At 43.1% G+C, this 15,297-nt stretch overlaps 1 protein-coding gene across 4 annotated transcripts in view; it reads left to right on the top strand.

Moving 5' to 3' along the window:
• Positions 1–1,936: 1,936 nt before the first annotated feature.
• The window catches only part of DNM1L (dynamin 1 like), a 53,086-nt gene continuing 39,725 nt past the window's right edge, over positions 1,937–15,297 (top strand). For 2 of the 4 annotated variants that reach the window (XM_044990133.1, XM_044990143.1), the window contains exon 1: positions 1,938–2,161. In XM_044990133.1, the coding sequence (XP_044846068.1) occupies positions 2,060–2,161 (102 nt within the window). In that variant the 5' untranslated portion in view covers positions 1,938–2,059. Of the gene's footprint in view, positions 2,162–15,297 lie in introns of all 4 variants that reach the window. The other 2 variants (XM_044990124.1, XM_044990152.1) reach the window with 2 other exon arrangements.

Genomic DNA, 15,297 nt, shown 5'->3' with positions numbered 1-15,297 from the left:
TTGCCCCAGGCCCCACAGGGGCCCCCACGAGAGTTTTTCGGGGCCCCTGGAGCGGGGTCCTTCACTCGCTCCAGGGGGCCCGGAAAACTCTTGCGGGGCTGGGCGCAGGAGCTTCTTCGCTCCCGGTCTTCGCCGGCGGGGGGTCCTTCAGATCTGGGGCGGAAGGACCCCCCACTGGCGAATTACCGCCGAAGACGGAGCGGGACCCGCCGCTGAAGTTCAGCTCGGTCTTCGGCGGCAATTCGGCGGCGGGGGGCCCTTCCGTTCCGGGACCCGCCGCCGAATTACCGCCGAAGACCGGGCTGCACTTCGGCGGCGGGTCCCGGAACAGAAGGGCCCCCGGCCGCCGAAGACCCCGGGCCCCCGGAATCCTCTGGGCGGCCCTGCCCAGTACAGGAGGATAAAAGGTCCTTGAGGTCCTCTCCACAGCATCCCCCTGCTGTGCATGTGCAATTGCCCTCATGACTCCCGGTAAAACGGATCTGAGCTGAAATGCTAGATCAGCTTTACTTCTGCTTTGGTGAAGTTTTGGATCTGGATCTGAATGTTGGGGTTTGGGCCCATCTCCACTCTACTAAACGTGGCAAGTTATGAAAATTAATGCTATTAATTTTGTTTCTGTCCATTTATAGCATTTTCATATCCCTTTGGCTACCCTTTTCACCTGTTTGGATGACCTTGCAGGGTTAATGTCACTGAGGAAGTGCACCAATTTGCCCTCAGACAAGTTGCTTAGGAGGTAAAGCTGATGCACTCATTTTTAATTACTTGTGTTAACAGAGCTCTAGCAAACTTCAGAGTTGTAATTCAACACCTGTGCAGCTGCATCAGCGGAAGCAATGGAAATTATAGCATAGACAGGGCACTTGTGCTTTTACAACAACTAGGTTGTCTCCCAGGATTGCATTTCAGAGACATTGTTCTCCAGCGTATCCCAGTGCGAGGGTTGGTGCTAATCAGTCCCCAGGTTGTGTCCTATGCTAATTTGCCATCTCCTCACAGTGACTGCTGAAAATTACTTACAACAGAAATAAAAATGCATGCAACTGAGGTGAAAGGCAGAGTTAACTTGCACATGCGCAAGGCAGGAATCCCACAGCATTTTGAGGAATACTTTTTGAGGGTCTCTCTTGTGTTTTTTCACCCCCATTAATCTCTACGTCTGCACCTTGGCAGGGCAAAGGGGGGGAATTTGGGAGTATTGTGAGGAGCCTGTTATGGAGGGAGCAGGGAAGGTGCTGTGCAAACCTGGGGGTAGTAAATAAACACTGTACAGCTGGGGAAGGCCTGGTGGTTTGGTTATTCTGTGGTTACCTAGTGCAGGGACTTTGGTATTAGTACAGCAGTGGTGCTGCCACAATTTTTACAGTAGGGGTGCTGAGGGCAGAAATCCTGTATTGGGGCTGTCACTACTTCAAGCCAAGGGGTGCAGTAGCATCCCCAGTCGCAGCACCTCTGTAGTAGAGTATCTGTTGTTCTATTAGGCACAATAATTAATGACAATTCAGGGCTATGGTTTGTTTATGGTATGGGGGTGGGCCAGAGCAGGGGCGGCTCTAGGTATTTTGCCGCCCCAAGCATGGCAGGCAGGCTGCCTTCGGCGGCTTGCCTGCGGAGGGTCCGCTGGTCCCGCGGCTTCGGCGGACCTCCCGCAGGCGTGCCGGCGACCGGCAGAGCGCCCCCAGTGGCTTGCCGCCCCAAGCACGCACTTGGCGTGCTGGGGCCTGGAGCCGCCCGTGGGCTTTTGCTGCACCATTTCCCTCTGGTCCAGGGGCGAGGCCGGGCAGCCTGCGCCGCTTCAGCCTGCCGCTGCCCCCGGGAGCCACTAGAGGGCGCTACGAGGTTCCTGGTACTACAACTCCCGTCGGGCCTTGCGGCGGCTGCCACCGCCCCGGCAGCGGGGGCGCGCGCACAGCCTGCTGGGGCCGGGCTGCGCGCGGGGCCGGCGCCCGTGGTGGGTAGTGGCCGGCGGGGGTGGGGAGCTAGAACCGTTGGTGGCCGGGCCCGTTCATCGCCGCCGCGTCCCCGGCCGGGCGGGCGCCCCGCCGCCGCCGCCGCCATGGAGGCGCTGATCCCGGTGATCAACAAGCTGCAGGACGTGTTCAACGCCGTGGGGGCCGACATCATCCAGCTGCCGCAGATCGTGGTGGTGGGGACGCAGGTGAGCGGGGCGGGCTGCGAAGGGCACCGGGGGACGCGGGCTGGGGCGGGGAGCTGGGTTCGCGCGGGGCCGAGGCCCGAGGGCACCTCCGGGGCCTGCCAGCCGGCGGGGGGCGGGGCCACCCCGGGGAGAGCCGCCGGCGCCCTTCAGCGGGGGTCCCGCATTGCTGCGCCCGCCGCCCGTCAGTGACAGACGGCGCCTCAGCCCCGGGAGGCGGTGGAGGCTTGTTCCCTCTTCGGCGGGGGGGGGGGCTGAGCGAGGGGGAGGGGTGAAGGGACCGGCTCCAAATGTCCCGCTGAAGGTGACGGCGCCGCCCACTCCAGCATCTTGCCGTGTTGGGCCGCTAGCAGGCCCCCGTTTGAGTCCGGGCTTGACCTTCCCGGAGCTCGGGCTGCATCACGTTGGAAAGGGGGTGTAGTGAGATGGGGCTGGTAAGGTGACTCCCAACTCCGCATCTTTGTGACCCTGGCCCTCTGCTCTCATGTACCGTCATTTAACATCACTGGCGGTTACTTGGCTTGATTTCGTGTTAAATGGCAATTGGGTGCACCTGTTTAAAAACCACAAGCCTCTGTTGGCTCAAAATAATTGGAACAAATTACTGGTTTAATCTAGCAGAGCTAGTATGTTTTAAAAACCAGATTGATACCATACTGTTGTTTAAAGGGATGATGTCAATTTAAATGTGACCCTTATTTTTTTTTAAAACCAAGTTATAAAATCATAGACTATTAATAAGGTTTTACCTATCTGACTGAAAATAGTTCTTAGAGAAAGTTCCTGTGCAGGGTTTGAAACCCAAACATTGAGCACTAGGATACTGAAAGTGAAACGAATTAAAAGTAGTAGTACTGCATTTTTCCCCCCATTGTCTACACTTGGAGAAATGCAGAAAGTAAAGCAAATAAGTAGTTACCAGCTAAATTAGATTTTTAAAATTCTTTCATTTGTAGTAGCGTAAGGCAGTGTTGTTCTTGTAGGTAAAAAAAAAAAAAAGTTTACCGTAGCTACTTAAATTGACAGTATTCCTATGACCATAGCAACTCATGGAAATTAGGCAGAACCTATATATTTTGGCTGCACTTCTGCAGGTGGATCTACGTGGACAGACCCTTGCGTTCCCATTGAATTCAGTGGAGCTTTCTGCAAGTACATCAGTCTGGCCACATGGATCCTGCTGCAGGATTGGTACATCTCCGTAGCAAGCAGAATCCCGTGGCAGCGATTCTGAGCCTGTCTCTACAGACTCAGGCTTCAGGTTCAGGCTGAATCTCTGGCTTTGAAGCCTGCTCCCCTCCCTAGGCTTCAGAACCTGAGCTCCAGCCCAAGTCCTAATGTCTACACAGCTATTTTTAGTGTCACATCATGAGCCCATTGATCTGGGCTGTGAGAGTCACTACTGCAACATCCTATTTCTGTGTAGAAGTAGTACCCTTTGTTAAAAACTTTGGAAGAAAAAATTTGCTTAATTTTTAGGATTGATGTGTCTCTTTTTGTAAGTGATACCAAATCCAACTCAATTTCTGGATACTTGAGGATCAGTTATATTTATATATGGGGCGAATGGGAAATAATAGAATATCAGTTACTCAGAAAATGATTTATTCAGGAGAGCACTAAACATTTTGAACTTTGAAATACTTGTACTACAAAAGCAGCTGTATTGCTGAAGCACATAATAGGTTGGCTCTGTATGCCAATTAGAATGTAGTGGTCAAGAGAAGTACAGGAATCAGCTGTCATTCTATTTTATCAACATTCATCAGATAGAATAATTATACATCAGTCATTTAGTATAACAGATGTAAAATACTTGTAATAGAACACTGCCAAGGGTATATTTCCTACTCTTAGGGAAAAAGTTACTATTTTTGTAGCAGAAAGGACACCATTATCCTCTGAAAACGTTTAATCTCTTCCACTGATATTATTAATGTAAAAGAATTGTAAAGCAATAGTTACAGCATATTTCAGGGTAATTCACTTCCCAAAGCAAGTGTAATTGTGGCATTCTTCCACCTGACCCTGTGTTTGAAACTTTCCTTGCCTAACTTGGTGCAATTTATTGACATGGCAGTTTGAGGGTAAGAATCTCAAAGGATTAACAACTTTCTCCTTGTATACCATTCATAAATGCATAGAGCAAATAATGGTCTTCCTTACAATACATGTAATTTGAATGGCCCACTCTTATAAATATTCTGTTTTTATATTAATAACAGCTCTGTATTCAATAATTTCATAATTATCCTACTTACCTTGTAGATGGGAGTCTCATGACACTATATTAAAGGGCTTTGTAAAGTCTAGATAAATTGCATCCTTCCTAATATTTTAAAAGTAAAAATAATTATTATATTTGTTAGCCTTGATTGCTGTGATGTGAATCTGTGTTGTCTGCCCTCAGTGAAATTATAGCCTTCTGGGTGTGTTCTTGTTGTGTTCCTTTATTAAGGTTGGTTTATGGTTCTACAGATTTCTGGAGACTCCTCAAATTTCTTCTTAAATTGTTACTTTAGCTTTATTACCTTATTTTAAGTAAATTTTGAAATTAACCTTCTTAAGATTCTCTGTGTAGGCCAGTTACTTCAGAATTTTGTGGTTAAATGTCATATGGCCCTGGAGTTCTTCTAAGATGTCTAATTTCCTAGTAGTTTGCTGGCATATGAAAACTTTTAAAAATATTTTGCCTTTCTTCCTTTTGACTTTTCAGATCCATTTCTGTATTCTTCACCTGCCTCATTCTTTGTGGAAAATGGACACTGTCAAATGAAAGAGAATTTCTCTGTCTCCTATCAGTGAATTGTTCTCATTCTTTCCTTGTGTCTGTTTCTCTCCTTAAATGGCCTTATTTTTTTATCTACATTCTACTTGGAGAGGAATATTGTTTTAATCTTCTGTAATTTTAATTTCACACTCATCACTTTTGTTCTCCCTCTATATTACAATGGTTCCACTCTTTCTCTGTATATAATATTTCATACCTTGCTTATGCCTTTCTCTTATCCATGATATATTTTGTGTTTTTGTGCATGCTGTGTGGATTCTATTCATTCCTACAGTATTTTTAGCTAGAAATTGCCCATATCCTGCGGGCATGCACTTAATTTATCTTTGAACGCTTTCTATTTCCCCAGTGTGCTCCTCCATTGCTTTGTGTTTCCTGCATTCCTTGAAAACATGCTCTGCTGAACTTCAGTGTCCTATTTTTTTCTCTCTGTAAACACATTTTAGTCCTAATTATAAAATATTTCCTAACTGGGCTTTGGGCACTATTATTCAGATGCCTCTGCCCCTCTAGTCATGTTCTGTGTTACTCCAAACAGTGTGAGAATTGTTCATTTTCCAGTTCTCTCTAGGCATTGCGTCGAGCAACAATTCTGGGTCATAGTATAGATATTTTGCTAGCATTCTTGCCAGCCTTAGCAAAAGGAGTTAAGAGTTGTTGCTACTGGTTTCTGCCCTTTGAACCCTTCCTGTTACACTAATCTTGTGTCACTAATTCTGGTTATTCTGTCATTCCTAGTGATATGTGCTTTTATTTCTCCTTTGGTTTTAGATGTTAGCTTTCAGCATTATCAAATTTTACGAAAAGGCACAGGCTGGGAATACTGTATAAGCAACTCACACAATACAATAGTGCCATAGCATCCAACCACTCTGATGTTTTCATCTTATACCTGTACTTTGCTCTGTGGTTAAGACTTGTTACTTACAAAGCATTATGGAATGGCTTCAACATAATAGCACAAAACACTACAATAAAAAGAGAGAAGGAGTAATGTTGATCATTCCCAAAACAATGAGTCTATTTGAATGTATATACATACAAAATACATCTGTGAAAGTTATTGCTGTGGTTAATTGCCTACACTACAAAATCAGGTCTGGGTTCAAGAAGAGGTCAAAACACACGGCTCATTATGGAGAATGAGAATATTATCAGATTTGTCCATCGCAAGAGGGCGTAAATCCAAATGGCTATGAATGAGGTAGCTTTACTCCTCCAGGTTATTGTTTGCCTTCTGCAGGGGGTTCCTAGAAAACATTGCCTCTCCCATTGATTTAAATAATGACTAGCTTAGTAGTAAATACCATTATACCATTACAGAAATGAGTTACGAGTCAACCCATACTATGTGTAAAATTGTGATCTTACCTGTGCATCACAGGCATGACTTTGGGACAATATTTCAGATGAGATATTGTGATACTTAGCTGCACATATGCTCATTAGCACTTCTGAAATTGCCTCTCAGACTTATGTTTGTCTTCTGACTTATTCACTATTGTTTCACAGCTATTTGGGGGCTTCCTATTGGAAAGTGCCTAAGTGTACTTCCCAGTATTTAACATACAGTCTTCCTGCATGGATCTTTCAAAGACAACAGCTGTTTTATTCTATTAATGCCTGTGAGTGTCTCACAGATTTGGCATTGCCTTAACTTCCTTTTATTTCTATTAATTTTCTAATCTTGCTGAGTGGATGTGGTGTCCTTGGTACCCCAGTGATGGAACCACTCTGAATGTCATAATGTGGTATGTCAGGTTCTGCATAACAGCTATCCTGGACATCCACTGTATTCTGTTAGATAAAGTTAAGATTATAATTCTCACAGCAAGAGACTGTTTGGGGAAAAAAGGTTTGTGAAGCCAGGTGTACACTCTGAACTACTTGGATTCAGGGGCAACTGTACCAGATGTTCTATCGGGATATCCTCGTACTTGTGCTAGCCTTGATTTAGTTTGTTAAATTTGAGTTCTCCTGCCTTGTCTCGACTGGGGATTTGTCCCAATTACAGCTCTCAATTGTAAAACAATGGTGTGCTTGCACTGTGTTGGTGTAAACCCCTGCTTTAGATAGGGCAAGCTGCAATTTGCACCAGTTTCGTTTACCCAGGTTTCAAACAGGGGTGTGCTCCACTTAGGAAAGCTCCAGTTTTCGTGTCTGTAGAAGGGGTTTGCATCTGTGCATCTACACCAGTGGCTGGCCACTGATGGGACAGAACTGCAAATGCATAATCCAGACAACTGGCAAGGAGTGTGCATTTGTCTCTGCAACTCCTCCCAGACCTGTTGCTTTTTATCTGCTGTTCATGGTGTCTGGTTTTGTGTGCAATTGTCTTTCTTCCTCTCAAGTGTCTCCTCCCAATGGTTCATACCCTGCCTGTTCTGGTGCCTGCTTTGAGCAGAAGCAGTGATTTGAAATTGACATTAATTAGCTATTTACACTGTCAAGATACTGTGTAATCTACTTCTGATGTAAGTCAGATTGAGTAGTACTTGATGGGGCCAGAGATGCTCCAGTACAGCATACAATCATTAGTTTCTGCAGAATTTTTTTAGGGCCTTTAGGTTTGAAGGAAACATTCAGAATGTGATATTGTGAGACAGTGAGGCACTTGAGTCTGCAGATGAATGAATGAAAGGATAGTTGTAACAGAAGCATGAACTGTATCCCCTTCATCTAAAGGATTTTAACATTGAAACCAATGGCAGTGTTGACTATTTTACTGCCGATCAGTTTAGTGGGTACATCTAGCTAGTTTGAGCGTGTGGGCAGAGCTGAGTATAGATAGACTTGGAAGGATTAGATTTTGATTGGTAAAAGTCAGTAAACATCAATTTCCCCACAAATGAATGAAAAGATATGTCCATTGATAATGATAAAAATTTATGGATCGGCAAGAGAGAAAAATGGTGCTTGAGAGCTTATTAGAATTGGCTTTAAGGCGGGGTGGATAAAAAGCAATGATTTTAAAAAATAAATTAAAAAGCGGATTTTTTTTATTTAAATCGGATTTTTTATTTAAAATCTGATTTTTTTGATAGATTTTTTCCTCAAAAAGCATTTTATCTAAAGATAGATACATTATAGCTCAAAGATATCTCATCATGGAATAGGGATTATAAATTCTAGTTCTATAGTATGAGACAATATATTCATGTAATATTTAAGAAAAGTTTTGTAAATGAGTTCCAATAGTTCATGGATTAGGGACCTAAATTTATGGGGTTCCAGGGGCTTCTGTATAGATTATTTAGGATAATCTTTCTGTCTATCCAATGGGACTCTGTGCTCAGTCTAGAAGATACCATCAGAGATGAGTAGTTTTGCAGTTCTCAAACTGTGGATTTGTGTCTCCAGAGATAACATGCTTGTTAACAGCAAAAAAAAAAAATTAAATACATAAATAAATAATCTATAGGGGTGAGAAATAACAGACCTCAACCCTGTTCTCTCTCTGCAAATTTGTGTACACAGAGTCTATCCCTTACCTCTCTCTACAAGTGCAAAGTTTAAAAAAGTTCAATGAATTGAAGATTTTTGGGGGCGGAATAGAGCTGGACAAGGAGAAGAAGTCTGGAGATAAATGTGAGAAGGGAGGGACAGGCAGTAGAAACAAAAGTGAAACTGTTTGAGCAGCATATTCCAGAAGTCTTGCAGTCTTTCTGAGTGTAGCCTTCATTGATTTGAGATCTACCATACCATTTTCTCACTAGAAGGGAAAACCTAAAATGGCAGCAGGCCGTAAAAGAGACCCAGTTTGGGAATAAGAACCATTCAAGAAATATGTTTGCTGCTGATGTTTTAAAGAAAGTCACATCAGTGAACTGGTGGAAGTCAACAGTCTCTGAATCCAAGTGCTTAAGTGAAGTGATACTCTCTTTTAACAGCAGTAGCTTCTTCTGCCGGTGTAGAAAGAATATTTTCTTCCTTTGGACTAATTGATTCCAAATTGAGAAATTGTTTGGGTCCTGAAAAAGCAGGAAAGCTTGTTTTTTCTTTTCCAGATTCTGAATGAACAGGAAAATGAAGGTGAAGACGACTGAGTTAACTGCAGAAGCCAATATTTTAAGTTTCTCATGTTGACCTGGCTGACATGAGGGATGGAGGGAGGGATAGCTCAGTGGTTTGAGCATTGGCCTGCTAAACCCAGGGTTGTGAGTTCAATCCTTGAGGGGGCCACTTAGGGATCTGGGGCAAAAATTGGTCCTGCTAGTGAAGGCAGGGGGCTGGACTCGATGACCTTTCAAGGTCCCTTCCAGCTCTAGGAGATTGGTATATCTCCAATTATTACCTTTATTACCTTTGACATAATCGATTTGAATTTTTTTTTAAATTTTAATTTAACTGTTTTAGTTAAAAATAATTTTAACAAAAAACTAATTAAAAAAACTTGAATGTTTAACTAAATTCAAAAATTCATATGCTTGTTTTGTTAAAATATTATGTTTGCTGTTGAAGAAAAAAATCCAGAATACATAACGTTCTTGTTTTAGTTAACTAAAACAATTTAAACATCTGTCTGGTGGTGATCTCCTTCTAATACAGCATGGCAAGAAAATCCTCCAAATATTAATGATTAACTTGTTGAATTGGAGATAGTTCACTTTCCAATGACTTCATAAATATCTGCTTCAATTACCTTTGATAAATGAAATAACCAAACAATCATTCATTTCCTGATATAGCTATAAAACTAATCTGAAAAGTTTTCAAAATAAATCACTTTAAAAATGTATAATGTGTATCTTCTACATCTATCTCTGAGTTGTGAAGAATATGTATTAAGGTTATAACAACCGACAAGAATGCACTTTTATGTAGAAATCCATGATTAAATCAAGTCTTCCTGACTAGTGATTTAAATCAGTTTGATTTAAATCAAATCTAACCTGCTTTAAGGATATTTACTTTTACTCCTGAGGGCATTCTGTGCCCCAAAAATAAAAATTCTGCGCACAATATTTTAAAATTCTGCAAATTTCATTTGTTAAATAAATCTGGCGGCTCCAGCATGACATTGGGGAGCACAAGCCACTGGCTGCACAGAGGTGGGAGATCACTGTGCAGCTCCTCCCCCACGCCCGGGGACACAGATTCAGAGGTGAGGCTACACCCAACCCTGACACAGCTCAAGGACCAGGCCTACCCCAGAAACAACCCAGGTCTCTGCCTCTCTGGGCCAGGCGCACCATGTGTGGGCATGCAGGCTGAGCAAGGCAGGATCCAAGTATTGGGCAGGATCCAGGTGTGGGTTGAGAGGGTTCTGTGTAGGGTAATCTAGGTGCGGGCAGTTCAGTGGGAGATCTAGGTGCAGGGGGGATGTGGATGCACAGGGGGCTTGTTGAGGGCAGGGGTGCTGGGTGCAACGGTAATGCGATTCTGCAGGGGGGTCCAGGTAAAGGTGGTTGGGGCTCAGTGGGGGGCTGTGTCGACGGGATAGAATTTGGCAAGGGGGTCTGGGTGTGGAGGGTCAGTGTGGGGTCCGGATGCTGGGGGAGTTGGGCTCAGTGGGGTAGGGGTCCAGGTGCAGCTGGTTGGGGCTTGTCGGGTTGGTCCAGGTGCAGGGGGAGTGGGGCTCGGCGGGAGGGTCTAGGTATGAGAGGGTCTGGATGCATGGGGGTTGGGCATATGGGGGAGCAGCTCCCTCTACACGGATCCCTCCCCCTGCAGCTGAGGAACGATGGTTCAGGGAGCAGGAAGCGGGGGTGGGTTTGCAGAACTTCCCACAGCTTGGGGAGAAATCTAAAGGTGGGTCTGACCCGGCCTCAGATACCATGCAGGGGAAGAGGAAGTCCCGTCCTCCCCAGCCCAGCCATGACTAGCAGCCGAGCCCGGCACAGGGTAGAAGCCACCAGCCCAGTCTTCCCCGCTCCCGCCTCCTGCCCCACAGTGATTTACCTCTGCTGGCTGCCTTGGGCACTGAAAACATACTACTGGGAAGGGTTGCATGACCACTCTTGTGTCTTTCCTTTGCTTCCCTGTAAGAAAGTCATTTTTCTGGAGGGAAGCAAAAATCTGCGGGGGAGACACATTCTGCGCATGCTCAGTGGCACAGAATTCCGTCACGCATATACTTTGTATATGTTGACACAGAGGTGGACAATTTATGTTTTAACAGTTATGAAGATTTAACTTTTTGAATTGCAACATGTCATTAAATAATTGTCTGCCCCCCAATTTCCTGTAACTTATGAAAATTTAAATTGATGAAAATAAAAGCTTAAAACCTATAATTTTGTACAACTGTGAAAGTTTAAAATCAATAAAAAGTAAAATGCTTAAACATTGATATTTTCTGTTGAAATAATAATAATAAAAAAAGGTTCTGCCAAGCCTAAGTTTAAAGTACTACCATTTTTTTCATAAGAACGGCCATACTGGGTCAGACTGAAGGTTCTTCTAGTCCAGTATCCTGTCTTCTGACGGTGGCCAATACCAGGTGCCCCAGAGGGAATGAACAGAAAAGGTAATCATTGAGTGGTCCATCCTGTCGCCCATTCCCAGCTTTTGTCAAACAGGCTAGGGACACCATCCCTGCCTATCCTGGTTAATAGCCATTGATGGACCTATCCTCCATGAATTTATCAAGTTCTTTTTTGAACCCTGTTATAGTCTTGGCCTTCACAACATCCTGTGGCAAGGAGTTTCACAGGTTGACTGTGCATTGTGTGAAGAAATATTTCCTTTTGTTTGTTGTAAAGATATTGTAAAAACATTTTTTTGTAGTTTTTCAAATCTGGAATTGTCATCTGTGAAACTAACAAACTGAAAAGGATTATCACAGTGGACTGGTCCACTAAGGATCTTCCTGCTGTTCCAAAAGCATTGTTAAGATTTCAAATGCGCTGAGAGGCTGTGAAGTTTACTTGTCTTGAATGCCTTGCATCAGTTGTGCAAAACTTTTGATTCAAGGTCAGTATTAGCGATACAATACTTGTAACTAACTGGCATCATACCTGGCAAATGGGTTAGGGATGCCATCCCTGCCCATATTGGCTAATAGCTGTTGATGGACCTATCCTCCATGAATTTATCTAGTTCTTTTTTGAACCTTGTTGTAGTCTTGGCCTTCACAACATCCTCTTGCAAGGAGTTCCACAGGTTGACTGTGTTGTGTGAAGAAGTACTTCCTTTTGTTTGTTTTAAAGCAGCTGCATATTAATTTCATTTGGTGACCCCTAGTTCTTGTGTTATGAGAAGGAGTAAATAACAGTTCCTTATTTACTTTCTCCACACCAGTCATGATTTTATAGACCTCTATCATATCCCTCTTTGGTCATCTCTTTTCCAAGATGAAAAGTCCCAGTCTTATTAATCTTTCCTCATATGGAAGTTGTTCCATACACCTAATCATTTGTTGCCCTTTTCTGAACCTTTTCCAATTCCTATATATCTTTTTTGAGATGGGTTGACCACGTCTGCTCGTAGTATTCCATATGTGGGCGTACTATCGATTTGTATGGAGGCACTATAGTTTGTCGTCTTATCCATATCTTAATGATTCCCAACGTTCTGTTCGCTTTTTGAACTTCCGCTACAAATTGAGTGGATGTTTTCAGAGACCTATCCAAGATCTTTTTTGAGTGGTAACAGCTAATTTAGACCCCATCATTTTATGTATAGTTGGGATTATGTTTTCCAGTGTGCATTATTTTGTGTTTATCAACATTGAATTTTATCTGCCATTTTGTTGTCCAGTCACCTAGTTTTGAGAGATCCTTTTGTAGCTTAACTATCTTGTGTAGTTTTGTATCATCTGCACATTTTGCCAGCTCACTGTTTATCCCTTTTTCCAGATCATTTATGAATATGTTCAATAGGACTGGGCCCACTACAGACCTCTGGGGGACATCACTATTTACCTCTCTCCATTCTGAAAACTGACTATTTATCCTTACCCTTTGTTTCCTATCTTTTAACCGGTTATCAATACATAAGAGGATCTTCTTTCTCTCTTTTCCACTGACTCCTGCTTGCTGCCTGGGCTCCGTTCACCTTCTGAGTGGCAGAGTGCTTTTTCCAAATACTTGATAATTTTTTTTTGTTTTACCCTCGTACCTTAATCCTGCCCACACTTAAAAAAAATGTTTCCAAAACAGCTGAGAAAAAAATCAATTTGACAACCACAAATGTATTCTCTAAACAGAGAAATCTGTAATGTATGTTAGAAGCTGTTGGAGAAGATCCCTACATGTGATGATCACAAGGCACAGTCTTTATGTTGTCAAATATCTGAATAATAAATCTCTAGTAATGAGTTTTCTTGTTTGGATTTTGGAATCAGTTTGAGACTGCAGTAGAACCTCAGTTATGAGCATCTTGGGAATGGATGTTGTTCATAACTCTGAAATGTTTGTAACGCTGAACAAAATGTTATGGGTCTTTCAAAAGCTTGCAACTCAACACTGAATTTAATATAAACTAGAACAGGGGTCGGCAACCTGATCTGTGGAAAGAGTGCCATATTTATGCCGATTTTCTGGCAGAAAGGTGAGACACAGCAAAAAGGTACCAACTGCAAATCCTTCATCAATAAATACATTCCGTAACAAGAGACTGAGCCAGTATACTCCATATATTCCATATTTATGTAGTTATTTTTTTAGAGTGGGTCCACATTCCAATTCAGATTATTTAGGTGTGATTATTTTGGACTTTCTTTTCATCATAATGTAACTCCAGCTGTGGTTTGCAAATCTGACAGCAGCATAACTTTTAGTGTGGTTTTTAAGTCTTTCTCTATTTGTTGGTAAAATAGCTCTCTCCCTCAGCAAGAAGCTCTTTTTAGGCAATGTTCCTGTTGAAATTCTGAGTAACAACTGAAGGTTTTGGCCCTGTATGCTTGAGGAGGAGGTGATACATTCTAAGGTAGAAGCCTTATTCATAAATATTCTCCTTAATACTCTCTTGCTGTGTGTGTTTCCTTTAGTGGGGCAGATAGTGATTTGGCTGTCTTGTCCCATCACATCAGTAAAAATCTGTTACTACTTTGCACTTTATAATTTAACTCCTTAGCAAGTCACTTTTTAATCCCATTCTCTTATCCTCCTTTCACTGTGACACCTTAATCTGCTTTTGTAAACAATGATATGGTTAGGTTCATGTCCTCCATATCAGTTCTTGGTTTTAAACTATTGTTAAAGAAACAGCTTTCTACACTGAAGATAATGAAGGGTAGCAGCAGCTAATCTTGGGAATAAGACAATTGTTACCAAATTGTATTTACTATTTTGACTTAAATAGTGCCCCTGTGACAGTGTACAAACCCTGCACTGGAAAGGAAGGGGGTAAGGAGCTACTTTGGGCCCAGGCAGCCCTGCCCCACCTCACCTGCAAAGCATGCATGGGCTGGAGGAGGAACTTAAAAGGGAAGGGGAGCCGATCAGCTCAGTAGGTGGCTGGCAGAGGTGAACTGACCTGCACCCTGATCTCTTGGGAAGGAGCACTGCAGGTGCTGCTACTACCTGTACCACCTTTGCAAAGCCCACAGAGAAGGGACTTGCAGCTCTCAGAAGGTCTGAGACTTTTTGATTTCAGTTATTTCATATTTTTACTTTATCCATTGGGAAAAGAGGGATTTGGTAGGAAATGATCCAGGGAGGCAAAACAGCAGTCTAGCACTTGGAGTAGCAGGACGTAGCTGCTTACTATTGGGTCCTGGATTGGAACCCAGTGGAGAGGGTTCCATAGAGCTATGTGTAGCAGGTAGATATGTCTGTATGCTCAATGATTATTAAATAACTACCATGATGGTGGGTGATAATTTGGGGACTCAATAATTCAGTGATTGCCAAAGACCTTTTTAGCTCCCTGCCTTCTATTCTTATCCCCTCAACTGCAAACTACAGAGAAATTGAAGAGTGTAGTAGGGAGTTTTGTTTTAATAGAACCTCAAACCAAACCTGTCAATCCAGAATTGTAGTGAATTGAGGTAATGTACCCAGGTGTAGTAAATGTTAGTAGGTGATTAACAAGGTATTTCCTCGAACCTTTATGTATATGATATTTTTGCCGATCTCGTTACACTTCTACCAACCTCATATACAAGTTCTGCAGAGGGAAATGCCACTCAGGGGGAATTTAGGATTGTGCAGTCTTAGAGCATGTCTACACTTACCTCTGCAGCGATCGATCCAGCAGGGTTCGATTTATTGTATCTAGTGATGATGCGATAAATCGATCACTGAGCGCTCTCCCATCGACTCTGGTACTCCACTGGAGCGAGAGGCGGAGTAAACGGGGGAGCGTCCACAGTCGACACCGCGATAAGTAGATCTAAGTAAGTTGACTTCAGATACGTTATTCAAATATCTGAAGTTGCGTAACTTAGGTTGATCTTCCCTTC

Source organism: Mauremys mutica, chromosome 1, assembly GCF_020497125.1.
Source record: "Mauremys mutica isolate MM-2020 ecotype Southern chromosome 1, ASM2049712v1, whole genome shotgun sequence".
NCBI classification, from domain to species: Eukaryota; Metazoa; Chordata; order Testudines; family Geoemydidae; genus Mauremys; species Mauremys mutica.
The sequence above is the reverse complement of the archived record's forward strand: the minus strand, read 5'-3'. Positions and strand labels throughout refer to the sequence as shown.